General features: G+C 39.0%; 1 protein-coding gene across 1 annotated transcript in view; it reads right to left on the bottom strand.

Annotated features, from left to right (window-relative positions):
• Positions 1-1,902: 1,902 nt before the first annotated feature.
• Positions 1,903-19,330, bottom strand: part of ABA3 (molybdenum cofactor sulfurase (LOS5) (ABA3)) — a 153,079-nt gene continuing 135,651 nt past the window's right edge. Inside the window, exons 21-22 of the mRNA XM_090011444.1 lie at positions 3,145-3,255; positions 1,903-2,221 (exon numbers count right to left, since the gene is read on the bottom strand). Coding sequence (XP_089867570.1) covers positions 2,087-2,221; positions 3,145-3,255 — 246 coding nt within the window. The 3' untranslated portion in view covers positions 1,903-2,086. The remainder of the gene's footprint in view (positions 2,222-3,144; positions 3,256-19,330) is intronic.

The following is a 19,330-nucleotide window of genomic DNA, read 5'->3' as shown; positions in this document are numbered from 1 at the left end:
TGCCTCATGTGCAGGTGTCTATTTGAATTAATTTGGGGACACATGTATGCAGTTGCACGAGTGTTAACATGCATTGACATTAATATGTGCATAAGGAAAATATGCAATGGATATGATTATGTGTGATGAATATAAGTATGAAATTATTTTGAATGTATGCATCAAATGAAAGCATGTAATGAATATAAAGTTGTAAATTCATGCTCATGCATATTATCGTTTTAAGCACATCTTTAAATGACATCTATGAATGTGCACTGAGAAACATTTAAAAGTAATGTATTATGGTATAATTCTTGCATATGGTGCATCGATGATCCAAGTGAATCATCGCAGGTCTGGAGAACCTTGAGCATTGGGTGCTCCTTCTTTACTTACTTTTAAATGCATCGTAAAAATCATATTTATTTTTATTGCATTGTATTTACATTGTTTTATGCTTTTCTGTGGGCGGTGGTCCCGTGATGGCCCTCGCAGGGGTAGATGTGAGCTTTTGCCTTTGCTTTTGCATGTTGAATTACAAAACTTAATAATTAATTTTTAATAAAAAGATAATAAATAAGAACAGTGTAATATATGTTCTGAAATCTCTCATCGAAAGAATAAGCATCTTAAAGATTCAGTTTTGGGGAACCATGAGGATACAAAAACTTCGTGTGTTTTACTTATTACCCATCAACCCGATATTGAGGTTTTTTCTCTTAACTATGATTTTAGAGAGAGTCCACCACTTGATGTAGGGGTGGTGTGTTAGACACAATTGTTGTTTTGGTATACCAAGAAAGTGACACTTGTGAACGTGGAGAGTCCCGACATTATATGTGGAGGTCTAATGTTTCGAAGGTGATTCGGTCGATGACTAAGATAAAATATTTGTGTTAAGTTACCCTGAAAACCCTACTTGACCTCAGAAAATTTTACCTGTTTGGTATATCTGCGTGCAACGGTAATTAAAAATAGGAACTGAAATTATATGCATTTAATAAAAACATGCATATCAAAAAAAACTATAATGAAAGATAATAATTGACTCAAACATTGCACTGAAACCATGTATATTTCTATTATGCATTAGAACACGCATGTTTATTTGTTTCCTTAATTGTTACATGTTGGATGCATGTTGTTTGATTCCTAATGCATATTAAATGTCATGATTATTTAAATTGTGATCTCTGTTATTTATTAATGTTCTCTCATGTTTAGTAGTTGTTCTTACTGCATGAATACTTAAATTGAATTATGTAAATGTCATAATTGTATTTTTTTAAATTATTGCATAAAATCTTATTTGTATTTTTTATGCTCATTTATTTTATTAGAAGGATTCGTAAGCAAAATTCCTCAAATTTTTGATGCCTTTATTTTTGTGACTTTCGCAATCACAGATCAGTGAAACGACTAGCTTCTGGTAGAGCTACGAATGTCACACTTTTGCAAGATAGTTCACAAAAAGACAGCGTGACTCAGTTTTTTCTTATTTACTTTTATGTCATTTAAATAACTCTGATATGTCTCTTGCAACTATTGTTTAAACATTTTTTTCATAATTAATAAATAACGAATTGCTATGGTTTGGGATGATAAATATAAGATCTCTTGTGATGTGTTTGGTTATCCAATTGAGAGTGGAACTGTAAAGGTCTCGGGTCTCTGAAAATATTTCCACAATTGATTTAAAAAAAAAATCTGCATCTTTTAAAGGGACATGAGTTGGGGTCGTTACAATAAAATCATTGAAACGGCTCCTTGATTGTGAAAAATGTAAAGCATCAATATACTCTTGTACAAGAGAAAAAAGAGTTTGTTGAACTTATAAACATTCACTCAACTTACTAACGTCCAGAGAGAGAGAGAGAGAGAGAGAGAGAGAGAGAGAGAGAGAGTCTATGAGCCAAATATGAGTGTTAAGTTGTGTTTGACAACCAAACGCCACATGTTGTGGGAGTTTCTATTGTACAAGATTTCAGAGACAATCACCAAGAATACGCAATTACATAAATTGGCAACACAATTCATAGGATTTCCATCTATACAAAGAAGCTACTGCATAGAAAGAAAACAAAGACTGCAGGAACTGAATGCTCTATTCTGTCTGTGAGTATACTCTCGCTCCCACTTGTAGGATTGGCACTGCAACATTCTTTTCTGCACTATATTTTGTCTCAAGTGGAGATGACTTTCTGTCATGCCTTAAGAGGATTCCAAACAAAATTTTTCCCTAAAATATTACACCATGAAGTTAGTCTCAGTTACAAGTCTAAGTAACTTCATGACACGTCAATATGATCTGTAAATACCAAAGAGCCAAAGAAGAACTTGGCTTAAAGCGGACAAGGAAGAAAGTAGAAATAACAAGTGCAAAATTGGTCGATGAAACAATCTGCTTCACTGCAAACTTGGGAAGGACACACTGATCATCAAACTTTGCACTTTTTTCTTAGGATTTTTACTTTACAAAAGTTGAGGTTCATAAAAATATAGAATGTCATTCATGAATAATATCTAGCTCAAACAAATAACCACTATTACATTTAGACACCCAATCTAAAGAAGCAAATGAAGTTGGCCTCAACTCCGAAGGAACTACTATGTATGACAAAACCCCACAAATGGGTGGGAGTGGCTCGACCTGGTTTGACAAAAAAAAATGCTGCTGGTTAGGAAACAATCACCACTTCTTGTAGGTTTTATCCTATTTTACATGGAGTTACAACAATATTCTGTCAGAGACCCTTATTAAATGAGTTGTCCAAGAGAAAAGAAGGAACCAGTTCAAAATCAGATGACTTTAAAGGATTAGACGAGAGACCAAAAAAATTCTGGAACAGATCCACTCAGCATTTCACATTGTAGAAGGAACATAAACTGTATTTAGGCTCAAACACATGCAAATTTATCGCACAATGTCTCGTCCATATAAAATGAGACAGACAATTATAGTCTCAAGGAAAATGTGGCTCTTTGGACACTTTTTTTCTTTTTCATGCATGCAGCCAGCATGATTAACTTCAAAATATGTTCTAGTATGCATTAGTAGATAGTCATAATATGCAGCAGGTACCAGAAATGCATAACTGCAATTAGCAAATTAATAGAATACTTCTAAGGAAATGCTGACTGCTAACAAGATTCTCAACCAACCTTTATTCTCCTATATGAGGCCAATGTTGCCAAAGGTTCTTTGTTTGCTTGTGTATTTACTGCTTGTGGGTTGAGGTTGATCATTTGACAGCGGTTACATCCTCCGATTACCTGCAACAAAAATTCTATGAAGTTAGAGAAAAAGCATTAACAAATTTCATGCAATAGCATATTCTGAAAAGTAAAAATAATGAGATGAAAATCTTAGTTGTTTTCAGGGCAACAATCAGTTGCTCCCAATTAACAAACAATACTTCCATTTAAAAAGAGTCAGATATTCTGCATGGCTAACCACATTATGGAGTCATTGTGTGGTGTTTTATGTTAGCACAAGGAATATTAAAACATGAAAAGTATTTAATTTTCACTGGGAAAGATCATTAATCTGTGTGTAACACATCAATTCAACACAGAATTCTCAAGAGGAGAATCTACGATGTATTGCTCCTTCTTCTCCTTATCTTCGAAAAACACAAATGATGTCTTAAAAAATATATATATTTAAAAAAAAACCTAGGCGGTAATATAGGGCCCCATGCAGTGGGAATGTTGTAATTATCATATCGGAACCCATATTGGAAGGGCTGGCAATACGGGTGTATTGTACCATATCGTATTGTACCGTAAGATACAAAAAAAACATTTTAACATAAAAAAATAAAAAATTATACAAAAATCAGAAAAATCCTATAAATAAAAAAACTAGAAAAAAAATCATAAAATAAAATAGAAAAAAATGAAATCAAATTTAAGCATTATGAACAATTAAACATACACGTACTACTATAACATGTGAAATGATATTGTAACAAACTAACAACTAACAAAAAAATATTTACTATTAAAGAGTCACATTAGATAACAAATAAAAGAAAAAAGTTTTGAGTAAACAAACTATAACAATCACATAATACAAAAATTATATAAAAATTAAAATAACTATACAAAATAAAAAATATAACCACAAAGGAAAACACATTTTATAACGACCCCAACTCGTACCCATGAAAAAGTAGCAAATTTTTTTTTAAACAATTGCGAAAACATTTCCCAAAACTCAGGGCCTTTACAGTTTAAACCAGGGTTACCGGAAGCGCCTAGCTAAAAGGGGAAGCGCACTTCGGAAGCGCGAAACGTCGCGCTTCTGAAGCGTGGGGGGGGAAGCGTCCCCTTTTTTGGGAAGCGCGCTTCCCTTTAATGGGGGACACATTTCCCTTTAATGGGAGACGCACTTCCCTTTAATGGGAAGCGCGTTTCCCCCTCACTTCCCTCACGCTTCCCCCTTGCTTCCCCTGTTTTTTTCAATTTTTTTGTATTTTTTATTTTTATTTTTTTCGCTTCCCCCTCGCTTCCGAGACGCTTCCGAGGTCGCTTCCGAGACGCTTCCTAGGTCGCTTCCGAGACACTTCCCGAATCGGTCCTAAGTGGTCCCACGCTTCCCCGCTTCCTAAAATTTTGAAAGCGCCTCGCTTCCCGCTCCCGCTTCCCGTATCGCTTCCCGCTCCCGCTTCCTCAACTGGCAACCATGGTTTAAACACAACCACCACAAGGGATCTTATACCCATCATCCAAACCAAGTACAAACTTTATTTATTTAAGTGCATAGAGTCTGAGACATAAGCAAATAAAGTAATAATAAATAAAAAAGAAGAGTCATGTTGTCCCAAGAAAAGTCTACTAAGAAGTCGCACAACCTTCGTAGCTCATCGCAAAACAAATTCTCACTGGACCTCTGAGGCTGCGAAAGACACAAAAATAGGGGTGTCAGAATCCAAAGAATTATGTGTACAAATCCCTCTAATGAAACAAATAAGTAAAAAGAACACAAATAAGATTCATGCAATATTTTAGAGGAATGCAGTCATGACAAATTCATAATTCAAGTAATCATTTAAGCAACAAGGATCAATTGCTAAACAAGAGAGAACAATTATTATCACTAGGGAACATTAATTATGCAATAAAAACATTTATCATGCAATAGAGAGCAATTATTATGCAATCGCCAATACACCACAAATAAAAGAACAAGTAAATATGCATAATCTAATACATAACCAGAATATGCATGATTTCAATGCACATGCATGAATACATTATTATCTTTTATCAGAGTTTCTTTTTCGTATGCATGTCCCTACTAAATGCACACAATTTAAGTTCTTTTTTTTATTATTGTTGCCCGCGGATACTCCAAATGGGTAAAATTTTCTGAGGTTAAGTGGGTCTCTAGTTGTAGCTTACCACACAATTTGCATTTTATTACTAGGTTCCAAACTTAGTCCTCGACTGAACAACCTTCAGAACATTAGAAATCTACATCTAATGTCGGGACACCAAGGACATCCAAATCCACAAGTACCACTTTCTTGGTATATCAAAACAACAGTTGTGCATATACACCACCCCCAGGTAAAGTGATGGATTCTCCTTAAAACCGTGGCTAGAAGAAAAACCTCAATATCGGATTCAGGAGTAACAACAATGCACACGGGGTTTTAGTATCCTCACGGTTCTCCAAAACCGCAATGTACAAGATTTTCATACTATAGAAGGGAAATCAAGGAAACGTATATTACATTGTTCTTTAAATTTTTTTATCTTGTTATTAATTCAACTTCTTTAAATTGCAATTCCACATGCAAAATTAATAACACAAGCTCGCAAATCAACATGTGAAGCTTTTCACGGGACCACAACCCGTGGCAACATAGAACAGTGCAATTAGAACAATAATATCACATTTGATTTTTGCAATGAATAGAATAACTAAAACAAAAAACAACACATGCTCAAGGCTCACACGGCCCACGATGATCCACTTTAATCATCGATGCATTCTTATGTAAAAATCATGAATAACATGCCACTATGCATTCCTTTCAAATGCTTCTCAATGCGCATTCATATATGCCAATTTAGGAATGTACATGAAACAACAATATTCGTATGCATGTGCATTAGTTCACACATTCATGTTAAATGTATGATTTTATTCAATAAACATATCCATGTCAAATGCATGCTTTCATTCATGAATTGTTTTAACCAAACATGTGAACACTTATGCAATCACTTACATGCAAAACATGCAATAAACTGAAAAAAATGTTTGGATCTGGGCCAGACCCGGATCCTGAAATGAAATGGGGATCTTCGAAACACGAGCTTAGATTAACAAGAGCAAGTGTCAAGAATGACACTAAAGCATAACCCTTAAAAAGGGTATAACTAGAAACAAAATAAAAATAAAAATGTATTCTTTATTGATATGAAAAACCAATTGCTTAAGAAGCATTGGAGTGAAATACAAGAAGGGCTGCACCCCTTTATATACACAGCTGAAAGAGGACTCAATAGAGCTGTTGGGCACAGTCCAACAGCTCTATTTAGAGCTGTTGGAATGTGTCAGTCCAACAGCTCTATTAAGAGTTGTTGGACTGTGTCAGTCCAACAGCTCTATTGCTAGTCAAGTCTGGACAGGACTTGACTAGCAACAGTCATTCTAGTTCAAACTGAACTAGATGACATAAACACAAAAAATAAAAATAAAGAAAAAAAATTACAGAAATGAAAGAAATGAAAAATGTATTTATATATATATATAATAATAATATAATATTATTATATATACATATATGTACAGTTTTACATTTTAACACTCCCCCTCAAACTTACGGTACAATGAGCGAAAGTTTGTCTAAGAGAAAGTGAAATCGGGGAGCAGTAAGAGGCTTTGTAAAGAAGTCTGCTAACTGATATTCTGAAGTGACATATGGCAGATCAATTATCCCGTGTAGATATTCCTCTCTGACGTAGTGACAATCCATTTCGATGTGTTTGGTGCGTTCGTGGAATGTTCTGTTACTGGCAATATAGATCGCACTTTTGTTGTCACAACACATTTGTGAAGCCTTTGTAGCTTAAACTCCCATGTCAGCAAGCAGTCGTCGGAGCCAAACTACTTCCATGGTCGTGGTTGCCATGGCTCTGTATTCAGCTTCGGTGGATGAGAGATACCTTCTGTTGCTTTTTACACCTCCACGAGATTAATGATTCCCCTAAAAAGACACAAAAGCCAGTGGTTGAGTGTCTGTTATTGGGATCACCTCCCCAATCAGCATCAGTATATGCAATTAAATCAAGAGAAGAGGAGGAAGATAAGAAAAGTCCTCGTGAAAGAGAGGACTTGATGTATCTAATAATACGCATGACTGCTCCCATATGAACAGAAGTAGGAGCATGTTGAAATTGACTTGCTGTATGAACATCATGTGCTATATCTGGTCTGGTAATGGATAGATAGGAAAGTGCCCCGACAAGCTGTCTGTAAGGAGTAGGGTCTGCAAGAAGTTCTCCATCATCAATCTTCATTTTAACATTAACAACTTCTGGAGTGTCGACTTTCTTATCATCAGTAATACCAGACCTGAAAACAATATCAAAAGCAAATTTAGTCTGAGATAATAAATATCCTCTAGGAGAATAAGCAACTTCAATGCCTAAAAAATATCTCAACAAACCCAAATCAGTCATTTCAAAATGAGATTTAAGAAGTGTTTTGATTGTTTCAACTCCCTGTTTATCGCTTCCGGTGATGATCATATCATCCACATAGAGAAGAAGCACAATGATCCCTGCATCAGAATTCTTAATAAACAAAGCAGTGTCAGTTAAACAGAATTGAAAACCAATATCAATCATAACACGACTAAACCTATCATACCAAGCTTTTGGTGCTTGTTTAAGTCCATAAAGAGCTTTTTCTAAGCGAAGGACTTTACCCTTAGGAATACTTAGACCAGGAGGGGGTTCCATATATACTTCTTCAACTAGCTTTCCATTTAAAAAAGCATTTTTGACATCCATTTGAAAAATAGACCATTTTTTGATAGAAGCTAAGGCAATTAAGGTTCGGACAGTAGTCATACGAGCCACCGGAGCAAAGGTTTCTTCATAATCAATCCCATATTCTTGGGCATAACCTTTGGCTACTAAACGGGCTTTATATCTTTCAAGAGTACCATCACTCTTGGTTTTAATTTTATAAACCCATCGACATCCTATAGTTTTCTTCCCTGGAGGAAGATCTTGAATATTCCATGTAGAAGCCTTTTCAAGTACATCTAATTCAGCTTTCATGGCTTCTATCCATTTGATATCATTTTTTGCTTGAAAATATGTGAATGGTTCTTCATATGAGTGAATTAATGCAATAACTGCCCTATATGTGGGTGAGAAAGACTCGTATGATACAAACTTTCCTGGAGGCCTCGAGATTCGGGTTGATTGTCTAGTTGGAATGTTAGAATATTTCTCAAGTGCACATGGAGGATTAGACTCTTGTCGCCTGGAATATTGAATACTAGTATCTCTATGAACTTCTTCATTTTCAACATTAAGATCAATAATTCTTTGATCATCATCAAAGTTACAGTCAAGGTCATATTCATCAGATGTTGATGTTAGATCTAGCAAAAATGAGTACTCAGTGACGTCTTTTAATTTTCTAAAATCAAAGAAGCTCTCCTTTTCAAGAAAGGAAACATTTCTAGACACATATAGTTTATTATTTTTGAAGTCAAAACATCTATAACCTTTCTGGTTTTCAGCATATCCTAAAAAGGCACAGGGAATCGCACGAGGGGAAAGTTTATCATTTTTGTCAGTAAATATGAAACATTTGCACCCAAATATTCTTAGTCTAGAGTAGTCTGGAGAAATGTTCATAAGTTTTTCAATGGGAGTGATATTTTGTAACGAAGAAGATGGCATCCTATTAATGAGATAGGTGGCAGTTAAGGCAGCTTCTGCCCAAAAGTCTTTCGGGACTTGATTTGCTATTAATAAAGTCCTAGTGGTTTCTATAATATGGCGATGTTTTCGTTCTGCCAGTCCATTTTGTTGAGGTGTATAAGGACAAGATCTTTGATGTGTGATGCCATGCAATTTAAGATAATTTTGAAAATCTGTGGATAAAAACTCTCCCCCTGAATCTGTGCGAAAAATAGTAATATCATTTTGAAACTTGTTTTTAACCATATTATGAAAAGTTTGAAAGTATGAAAATACTTCAGACTTATGTTTAAGAAAGTACATTCACGTATGTCGGGAGAAATCATCGACAAAAATAACATAGTAAACAAATCCTCCTTTAGAAATTACTGGTGCAGGACCCCAAACATCCGAGTGTATTAATTCAAGTGGTCTTGAAGAGAAAAAGGTTCTGTTTTGAAATGGTAATCTTTTCATTTTGCCGAGAATACAATCTTTACAATCAAATGATTCAGAGTTACAAAATTTCCCTAGATTTGGAAAATGTTGGATTTTGGCTATATGTGGGTGACCAAGTCTATTATGCCACAGTTCCAACTCTATTTTTTGAATATTATAACAAAAAGCTTTTTTCGGTATTTCCAAAAAATCCATGTAATAGAGTCCTCCTTCTCTATGGCCTTCCCCAATCAGCTTGCCTGACTGGCGATCCTGTACCCAACAACCATGAGAAGAAAAAGAAATATTACACCCATAATCAGAAATTTGAGATACAGATAAAAGATTTAAATTTAATTTGGGAACATGTCTAATTTCTGGAATAAAAAAATTTTTTGTTTTAGAAATTTTTTCAAAATTTCCTATTCCTTCTATTTCAAGAGAAGTCCCATCAGCAGTAAAGACCTTTGACACACTTGTTTTATTTTTAACACATTTGGATAGACTTTGATTATTTGGGGTCATATGAAAAGATGCACCAGAGTCAAGAAGCCAAGAAATTTTACCTAGATCAGAAAAAGATGAGGCTGCTGCGCCGGTTGAAGCTTCAGATGAGGAAGAGGCACCTTTGATGAGAGGCTGAAGAATCTCCATTAGTTGGGCCAGGGAAACTGGTGCATCCTGATCTTTAGGCTCCGATCCAGCAGTTGCAGCTCTTTTTTCTCTCAGCTCCTTAAGTTTGGGACATTGTGGCCTGTAGTGTCCCGGTTCATGACAGTGATGACAAATAACTTTCTTCTTATCATAGTCACCATTTTGTCGGTTAAAGTGAGGAGGCCTATATGATCGAACATGATTCCCTGGTCTAGACACGGCTAAAACGGAATCATCTTCAATTTTTAAAGAACCTTTCCGGAGACGATTTTCTTCCATTGTTAACTCTTCAATAGTTTCAAAAATAGAAGGAATTTTTCCCCGGTGAAGTAGAGGGCCGATTTAGTGGTTTCAAATTCCGGCCTTAATCCAGTGATAAACTGGTAAAAATGTTCAGCATCGAGTTGTTTCTGACGAAGCTCGATGTCTTCGGCACAATGCCACTTTGGTTCTAAAAGGGAAAGTTCTTCCCAAAGTTCGGACAACCCATTGTAATATTCACGAATAGTTTTGTCTCCTTGTGTCATCATTCGAACTTTTTCTTGGAGGTTGCACACGTGTGCAATATCTTTAAGGGAATACATATTCTTAAGGTATTCTCATGCCTTATCAGCATGATCAAATTTGGCAAGACTTGAGCATTTTTTAATGTCAACGCTATTGATAAGCCATGACATTATCTTCGCATGAGATATTCTCCATTCTTTCCATTTCTTCTCGTATGAGGCAATAGCCTTGATTTTCTCTTCTTCCGATAGAGGGACCTCTTTATCTCCCTCCTTTTTAGTAAGAGATAGCTTAGGTTCCGAATCGGAACCATCCACAATCCCCCATAAGCCTTTTCCCCATATATGGTGCTTCATGATTGAAGCCCATGTTACATAGTTCGTATCACTTAGTTTCATAGGCATGATGGTGACTTTATCATTGTCATCCATCGATTACAAGGAGAGAAAGAATAGGGATAGAAGAGAAGCAAGAAGGAAAATGAAAAAGAAAGAAAAAAAAACAATACAACAAGATGTGAAATCCTCTCCAATGAAGTGATAAAACACTTCTCTTCAAGTGGCGAACACTTTTGCAAACGAGCACGGAAACCGAGGCAGCTTTTCCTCAAGATTTAGTACTTCTGCGGCTCTGATACCATGAAATGAAATGGGGATCTTCGAAACACGAGCTTAGATTAACAAGAGCAAGTGTCAAGAATGACACTAAAGCATAACCCTTAAAAAGGGTATAACTAGAAACAAAATAAAAATAAAAATGTATTCTTTATTGATATGAAAAACCAATTGCTTAAGAAGCATTGGAGTGAAATACAAGAGGGGATGCACCCCTTTATATACACAGCTGAAAGAGGACTCAATAGAGCTGTTGGGCACAGTCCAACAGCTCTATTTAGAGCTGTTGGAATGTGTCAGTCCAACAGCTCTATTAAGAGCTGTTGGACTGTGTCAGCCCAACAGCTCTATTGCTAGTCAAGTCTGGACAGGACTTGACTAGCAACAGTCATTCTAGTTCAAACTGAACTAGATGACATAAACACAAAAAATAAAAATAAAGAAAAAAAATTACAGAAATGAAAGAAATGAAAAATGTATTTATATATATATAATAATAATATAATATTATTATATATACATATATGTACAGTTTTACATTTTAACAGATCCGACCCGGGTAAATCAGTCGGCTGCGTGCTTTTAAAAGCACGCAGCGACTGAGGGAGGAGGTTCTCGAAACCTCCTTCTCCCTCTCGTCTCTCGGTCTCTCTTTCCCCCGACCGACCCTCTTGTCTCTCGGTCTCTCTTTCCCCCGACTGACCCTCTTGACTCTCAGTCTCTGCGAAACCCCCCTCACCATCTCTCTTCCCTTCTCCCCCCGACTCGTCTCTGCACCCTCTCTCTCGCTAAAGACCCCGGTCAACTTGCCGCCACCTGCGACCTCCTTCCGACGCCGCCGCTGTCGCCGCCGTCGATGACCACCAGGTACGTGCCTCTCCCTCTTTCGTTCGTCTTTCTCTCTCTCCCTCTTTCCCCCTCGTTTCTCCGTTACGCAGGGAGGGGGAGGGTCGAACCACCTCCCTGCTCCTGTTTCAGCAAAGGAGGCAGAGGAGGGGCTCGCCTCCCCTCCTCTCTGTCCCCTCTGTCACGGCAGGGGAGGGGTCGAGCCCCTCCTCCCTACCCCCTGTTACGACAGAGGAGGGACTCGGCCCCCTCCTATATGCTCCCTATTAGGCAAGGGAGGAGTTGAGCCCCCTCCTTGCTCTCTGTTATGGCAGGGGAAAGGCTGAGCCCCCTCCCTGCTTCGTGATACGGTAGGGGAGGGGTTGAGCCCCCTCCCTGCTCTTTGTTTTGACAGAGGAGGGGGCCGAGCCCTCCATGTGCCTCTTTTCTCGTTAGGCAGGGGCTGCCTTCGCTGTTTTCGGCAGGTCGGGGCAAGCCCTCTCGCCTCGCTTTTCCCTGGCATCAGGCGGGCCTCCGTTCGTTGTTGAAAGGCAAGGTGCGGCCTCCTGCTTCCCCCTTAGTGGCTTGCAGGGAAGGGCCTCACTTCCTTGCTCTCTTGGCTGGCAGGGCGAAGCCTCCCCGTTGTTCGCTGACAGCATGTCATCAGGGGCTCGTGGCTCTGCCCCTGCTTCTTGTGCTTATAGCAGGTGCGCATGTGCACGATGCCTCTGCCTCTGCTTCCTTTACGTCAGGACGACGACAGTGCCCCTGACCTTCTATTTTTTATGGTGGCTTGCTAAGATCGTTACTTTTGCAGCTCGTACGACGGACCCTGCTCGCGCTCCGCAACCCGAGCCGCCAATCGCGTACATCCGCGGACGACAGCAAGCTTGCAACTCTCAAAGGTAGGGGAAGATTGCACAGAAGACTTGGACAATTGAATTGAGTTCAATTAATTAAAAAGGACAATTAAATAAATATATATGCATATATATATATCATATATATTTATACGAGTACGCATTTAACTCAAGGACGTGGTTTCGCAATCCTTGTCCTTTACTTTGCCGTTGTGCATCGCGCACAGGTTTTGTGTTGCACTCTTGTTTACAGTTCCTTTACTTTGCTGTTGTGCATCGCACAAAGGTTTTGCGTTGCACTCCTGCTTACGGTCTTTACTTTGCCGTCGCGCATCGCACAAAGGTTTTGCGTTGCACTCCTGTTTACAGTCTTTACTTGTTGTTGCGCGTTGTGCCGAGGGTTTGTGCTGCACTCCTGTTTACAGTCTTTACTTTGCCATCCCGCTTTGCTCCAAGCTCTTGCTTTTGCATATTTGTTGTTACTGCCTTGCTATTGCAGATGACGTGCAGGTTCTTGCTCTTTGCGTATGCCTTAAAGGCATCCTCGTGGAGGATGCAAGGGGCATTTACCCCTCTCCCTCTTGCGACCAGAGTTCAGTCGGGAGCGAGCGACACATCCTCGTCTAAGGAGAGGGATACCTCACAAGGATCCTGGCTCTTCGTGTGTGCAGTCCGGCAGAGTCGACTTGAGATTTTAGGGAGCTGCGCAAAAGCATCAAAGGCTGCTCCAAATCGAAGCATTTGGAAGGATGTGACTGGCCGATTTTGCTCGCCCTTTTTGGCATATCTCGAGTGATCCCGAATTGGGGGTTCGAGCGAACTTCTTAGCGGGTGTTCTATTGAGAAACCCGTATCCCATCTATCGAGGTCGGTATCGAGTCATGCGAGACATGTAGATACCCCGATAGCGGATGTGATTCGAGATAATCACATGCATAATGTTGGCATAAGGTATTGATGTTTCAAAAGATAAAGTAAAGTTGATAAACTTTACATCTTTGTGAAACACTCCTGTTAAGGCTTCTATTGAGGAGCTATACCCCCTTCATCCAAGAGTACTTGTAGTCGTGCACGACACGTCTAGTACTGCAATGATCGGATGAGACGGTCATGCGACCTCGAACAACACTAAATGCAAAATGTTGTAATCACATAAATGGCCTCACATTCGCCTTCACAGGCAAGATGCTCGAGTGGTTTAAAAACTACAACATAGAATGGGTCGTTAGTTAAGCAACCCCTAACGCACTCGTTCGCTTTTGGTTGTCTGTCAAGTGAGAGGACAGATCGGTACACAAACTCCAATGGACATGTTGTTAACAACCACCCCACGGGCAAAGATTCGGCCTCCCCAGTCATAGGAGTTAGGGGATGGAGGCTACACAAGTTAGCTCAACACTTCTGCAGAAGTTGGATGCATCCGTGGCACTGCTTTTCAGCCTCTCTCGGTTAATGTCGTCCCCTTTGGAACGGACTCAACTAGCTATTCGGGTTATTGAAAATACATAGAATAACAGACGCCCGAACAAGTCTCAGTTGTTTATACGTTTTGTCTGCGCGTACCCGCAGGCCAGTAATTATCGAAACATAAGGTCTGTTCACACTGGTCGTGGGTCGTGAGATTCGCTTGCACTACTGATTCGCTTGCACTATTGCTTCACTTGCACTACTAATTCGCTTGCTTGCTCGATAGTTCAGTATGCTACTCGTTGAACTGTGCATGCCTGTCAAGGCGTTACTCTAGTTGGTTAAACTGCTTACACAGTTCTTTGCGGAGTAATAAGGAGTTTCTCAAACTAGTTAAATGCTTATAATAATAGCATTATACCAGTTGCTACATATTAGCATGTGACTTGCTTTATCCCTTGGTCGAACTGTTTGGTGCTTATTGTAGCGTAACACTTGTTGGCTTGCATCTCTTATGATTGATGTGATTGCATATAGCTCGTAATCTACGAACCGGTGGCAACTAGGATTGATGTGGCCGCTTGTCTTATAAGTTGCTTACATATTGTGATATAATTGTTGTCGTATGATTGCTTATGAATGGCTTGTGATGTAATGGTTTATGCCTTATAATTAATTTAATTACTTATCGATGGACTGAGCCATTTTATGGTAATTATATGTTTTACGAGCATTGTAATGAGTGCTTGTCTTATTCAGTTGTTTTGTTTGGCTGACGGGTAGAGTTAGTTACCCTTCGCCCATATAATCAACTGAATTGCCATATCTGCGCATTCTCATGTGTCGTTTACACATGCTTTGAGGGCCTATTTGAGGATTGCAATATTCCTTGTGGCAATCATACGATGCGTAGGATTATATGCTTCTGCGTAGAGTGATACGATGCATATTGCTGATATACATGCTTGTGCCCATATTGTGGCTACTGACATCGAGAGCAGTCAACTGTTCGGAGCAGTCGATTGTATAGATGCGTGTATCACCGAGTAGGGTGTTTGTCGAGCACCTGATCTCCAAAGGATTATCTGCGAGGGCGTGTATGATCAAGACCAGGTACCCGGCTAGAGTGGTAGATTCTCTGTGAGGATGTACACTGTCCACGAACGGGTAGCCGCGAAGACGGTGAACTCCTGTGAGGAAGTGTATGGTCCAAGACCAGGTATACCATCTAGGGCGGAATTCCTTGTGAGGTTATACATTTCCCAGACCAGATGATCCGGCGTTGATCTTGTTGTTTGTATTAGTGGCTATCGACCCTGAGAGCAGTCATTTGTGTTGATGCGTGTATCACAATGAATTTCATTGGATATGGCATTTGTTGGGGACCCGCTTCCCAAAGGGTTCGCTGTGAGGGTATGTATGATCAAGATCAGGTGACCCGGCTAGAGCGGTAAAATATTTGTGAGGATGTACACTGTCCACGAACGGGTAGCCGCAAAGACGGTGAACTCCTGTGAGGAAGTGTATGGTCCAAGACCGAGTATACCCTCTAGGGCGGTAATTCCTTGTCAGGTCGTATATCTCCCGAACCGAGCGATCCGATGTGGATCTTGTGTTTTTGCTTACCACAGAAAGTTATGGTGAGCTGTGACGATCTTCTGAGATTGTTTGTGATAGCCAACTATGAATTTATAGTTTCAGCTTTCTGTTTTAGCATGATTACATGCTTGACTCAGGTGTGAGAATCAGATCGTTAGCGATTTGAGTTAGTGATCATGTTTTGGACCTTCTACGGAAGGGTGAGCTTTTCTGAGAAGGTATGACGCCTTAGTGCGTCATAACCAGTGACGGTTAGCCACGTAAGACTTTGAGAGATGAGGATAGATTAAGGTCGTTCAGGACAAAAAGTTGGTTAGAAGTAGTGAGTGACAAGCTATGTCCTGGTGGTGATTAGATGCAGAGACCTCGTTCTAAGAACGAGGACAAGCTTGTTGCGTAGTAGTTCACAGCTTACGATCAAATGGATCGTATGCTGCGTTGGTCAGTTGCATTGCTTACTTGCTTTGAACTGCTTACTTGCTTTAAACTGCGTAGCCTACTGAATTAAATGTACTTAATTCAGTTTCCTGTTAGTCTCTCTAGTGCACCTACTAGTTTTTCGCGAAACTAACCCATTTTATGGGTACAGGTGATGATTAGGTACTCTACGGGCGATGGCACGATTGCAAGATGGCTTCAAGACTTCTTCTTCCTGCTCTTAGCTCGCGTCCTGTACGCTATGGCTTTGTATCGGATTTTCCTTGGGATATCCGAATCTTGTGAGTTTTGGTTCTTTTAGCTAACGTGCTCAAAGTTGTCAGCTTCCCTTATGATTTATCAAAAGAAAAATCTTCCGCTGATTTCATAAAACAACTCTGAAGGAAAGAGATATTTCTAGTCACTTGCCTGTTTTTCTGAAAAGGTTCGCAAGTTTGAAATTTGGGGCGTTACAAAACACATCTATCTCATGTATGCACATGCACTTGAAACAAAATTTGTAACAACATATTCATTAAGCATGTCATAGCAAGTAGGCATAATTCTGAAAATTTAGCGCATGCTTAGTTAAACACACAATGCACCATGTCAAACTATGCACAAGCATGAACATTATACATGGTCCAAGTCACGATCTATCTTGAAGCATTATAAGGACACGCATGATCATGAACTAACAATCATACTTAAAAATTTCTAGATTACAAACTCTCCAACTCCCTTCTTTTATAAATTCTCTTTTTTTTTTCTTTTTTTTAAATAAGCACCCAGCCGACCCAATCGGCTGGGGCTCGGTGTAAGTTTTGGAATGCTCGAGTTCTTCCACTCGTGAAGGGTGAGGAACAGTGGGAGAGAGAAGGAGCTGCAGAAAAGCCGATTCCAATCTTAGGGTCGGCTGCTCTTCTAATTCCTTTATACTTACATACTAATACAAAATTTAGGGTACTAAAATACCCCTATTACAAAGAGAGGAAATTACATAATGCCATTAATGAAATGACAATGACTACGGGTCTGGATCCCCTGACCCGTGACCCATAACAAGAGATACACGTCTTTTCACCCTCCCTCAAGTTGTGCATGGTCTTGAACCATGAACAACTTGCCTTTTAACATCCAAAATTTGTCTTTTGTCAGTCCTTTTGTAAATATATCCGCCAATTGATCTGCAGTTCGTACAAATTCGGGCCCAATCTCCTTCTCTTCTACCTTTTGTCTCACAAAATGTTGATCTGTTTAAATATGTTTGGCACGACTGTGATGGATTGGATTAAAAGACATACTAATGGCACTCTGGTTGTCACATAAAAGGAGCGATCGAGAGATCGATTCTCCTACTTCTGTTAGTAAATGCCTAATCCAGGTAGCGTCAGCAGTAGCGGATGCCATTGACTTGTATTCGGCTTTTGTACTTGATCTAATAACAACCTTTTGTTTCTTACTACTCCAGGAAATCAAATTCATCCCAACAAACACACAATAACCGGATACTGATTTACGTTCATTTGGGTCTCCTGCCCAGTCTGCATCAGAATAAACAATAATCTCATGTGCATTTTGCCCATTAGTCTTTCTCTTATATAAAAGACCATCCCCAACAGTTCCCTTCAGGTACCGAAGTATCCGTTTAACCGCTTTCATATACCCTTCACATGGTGCATGCATAAACTGAGATACTCGATTCACAGAGTAAACAATATCAGGTCGAGTAAAAGTGAGGTATTGTAACATGCCCACTATGCTACGATATTGTGTGGGATTCTTGTATGGATCTCCATCTTGAGAACTGAGCTTTTGGTGAAGAACACTAGGAGTTCCCAAGGGCTTGCAATCTTTCATACCTGCTTTATTGAGGACATCGATGGTATACTTATGTTGAGTGAGAGTCATCTCTTTAGGGGTATTGTCGACTTCAACTCCAAGAAAGTATCGTAGTTTACCAAGGTCCTTCATTTTGAATCTCTGATTCAAGAGATGTTTGACCTCCTCAATATGCTCGTTGGAATTCCCAGTGATGATAATATCATCTACATATATCAACAACAAAGTAACTGTGTCTTGGTTCTTGAATATAAACAAGGAATGGTCAAGAAGAGATTTCCTAAAACCATATTTTTGTATTTCAAGAAAGAAACTATCAAACCAAGAACGAGATGCCTGCTTCAATCCATATATTGCCCTTTTTAATCTGCATACATATTTTGTAGGATTGTCTTTTGTGTAACCAGTGGGTTGTTCCATGTATACTTCTTCTTTCAAATTTCCATGAAGAAAAGCATTCTTCACATCAAGTTAACTAATAGTTCATTGATGTTCAATAGCTAAAGAAAGTATGACTCTGATTGTCCCCATTTTCAGCACTGGACTAAAGGTCTCATCATAATCATGTCCTTGCTCTTGTGTAAATCCTTTGGCTACAAGCCTCGCCTTGTATCGCTCTATAGTCCCATCTGGTTTATACTTTATTTTGTACACCCATTTCGAACCAACAACATTTCTGTCAGGTGGTCTTGGTACAACATCCCACGTACCATATTCATGTAGAGATTTCATTTCTTCTCATTTCTTCATTCATTGCTTCAATCCATCTTCTGGAATTTGATGCATGAGAAAACGTTGTGGGTTCATCTTCCTTGCTCAAGGCTGTTAGGAAAAGTTGAAAGTTCAATGAGAAATTTTAATAACTGACCCATCTTTCAATCGGATGACAAGAACGAGTGGATCTTCTAGCATCAAAGGTAGAAGTGGATGTAGAGGATGTGTCCATTTCTGGATTAACAATAGTGGGCGCTTCTCTTCCTCTTCGGGTGTAAACAAGACCTTTATACCTTTTGGGTCCAAATATGACTTTGTATTCTCAGGTGCAATCATCTCATCAGCAGGTATAGATTCCTTATCCTTTTGAGCACAATCTAAAGGACAGACATCACTAGTTCCGGAGAAAAGTTCAAAATTCAACCAAGGATAATAAACCTCAATTCTGGAATTTGATTCTGAAGGGCTAATGCATCGACAATCAAAATTCAATTCATCGAAGATGACATTTCTTGATATTTTGATGCGCTTGCT

Source organism: Nuphar pumila, chromosome 6 (assembly GCF_984573655.1).
Source record: "Nuphar pumila chromosome 6, dmNupPumi1.hap1.1, whole genome shotgun sequence".
In the NCBI taxonomy this organism is placed as follows: Eukaryota; Viridiplantae; Streptophyta; class Magnoliopsida; order Nymphaeales; family Nymphaeaceae; genus Nuphar; species Nuphar pumila.
Note: the sequence above shows the minus strand (reverse complement) of the source record. Positions and strands in the feature narration are given on the sequence as shown.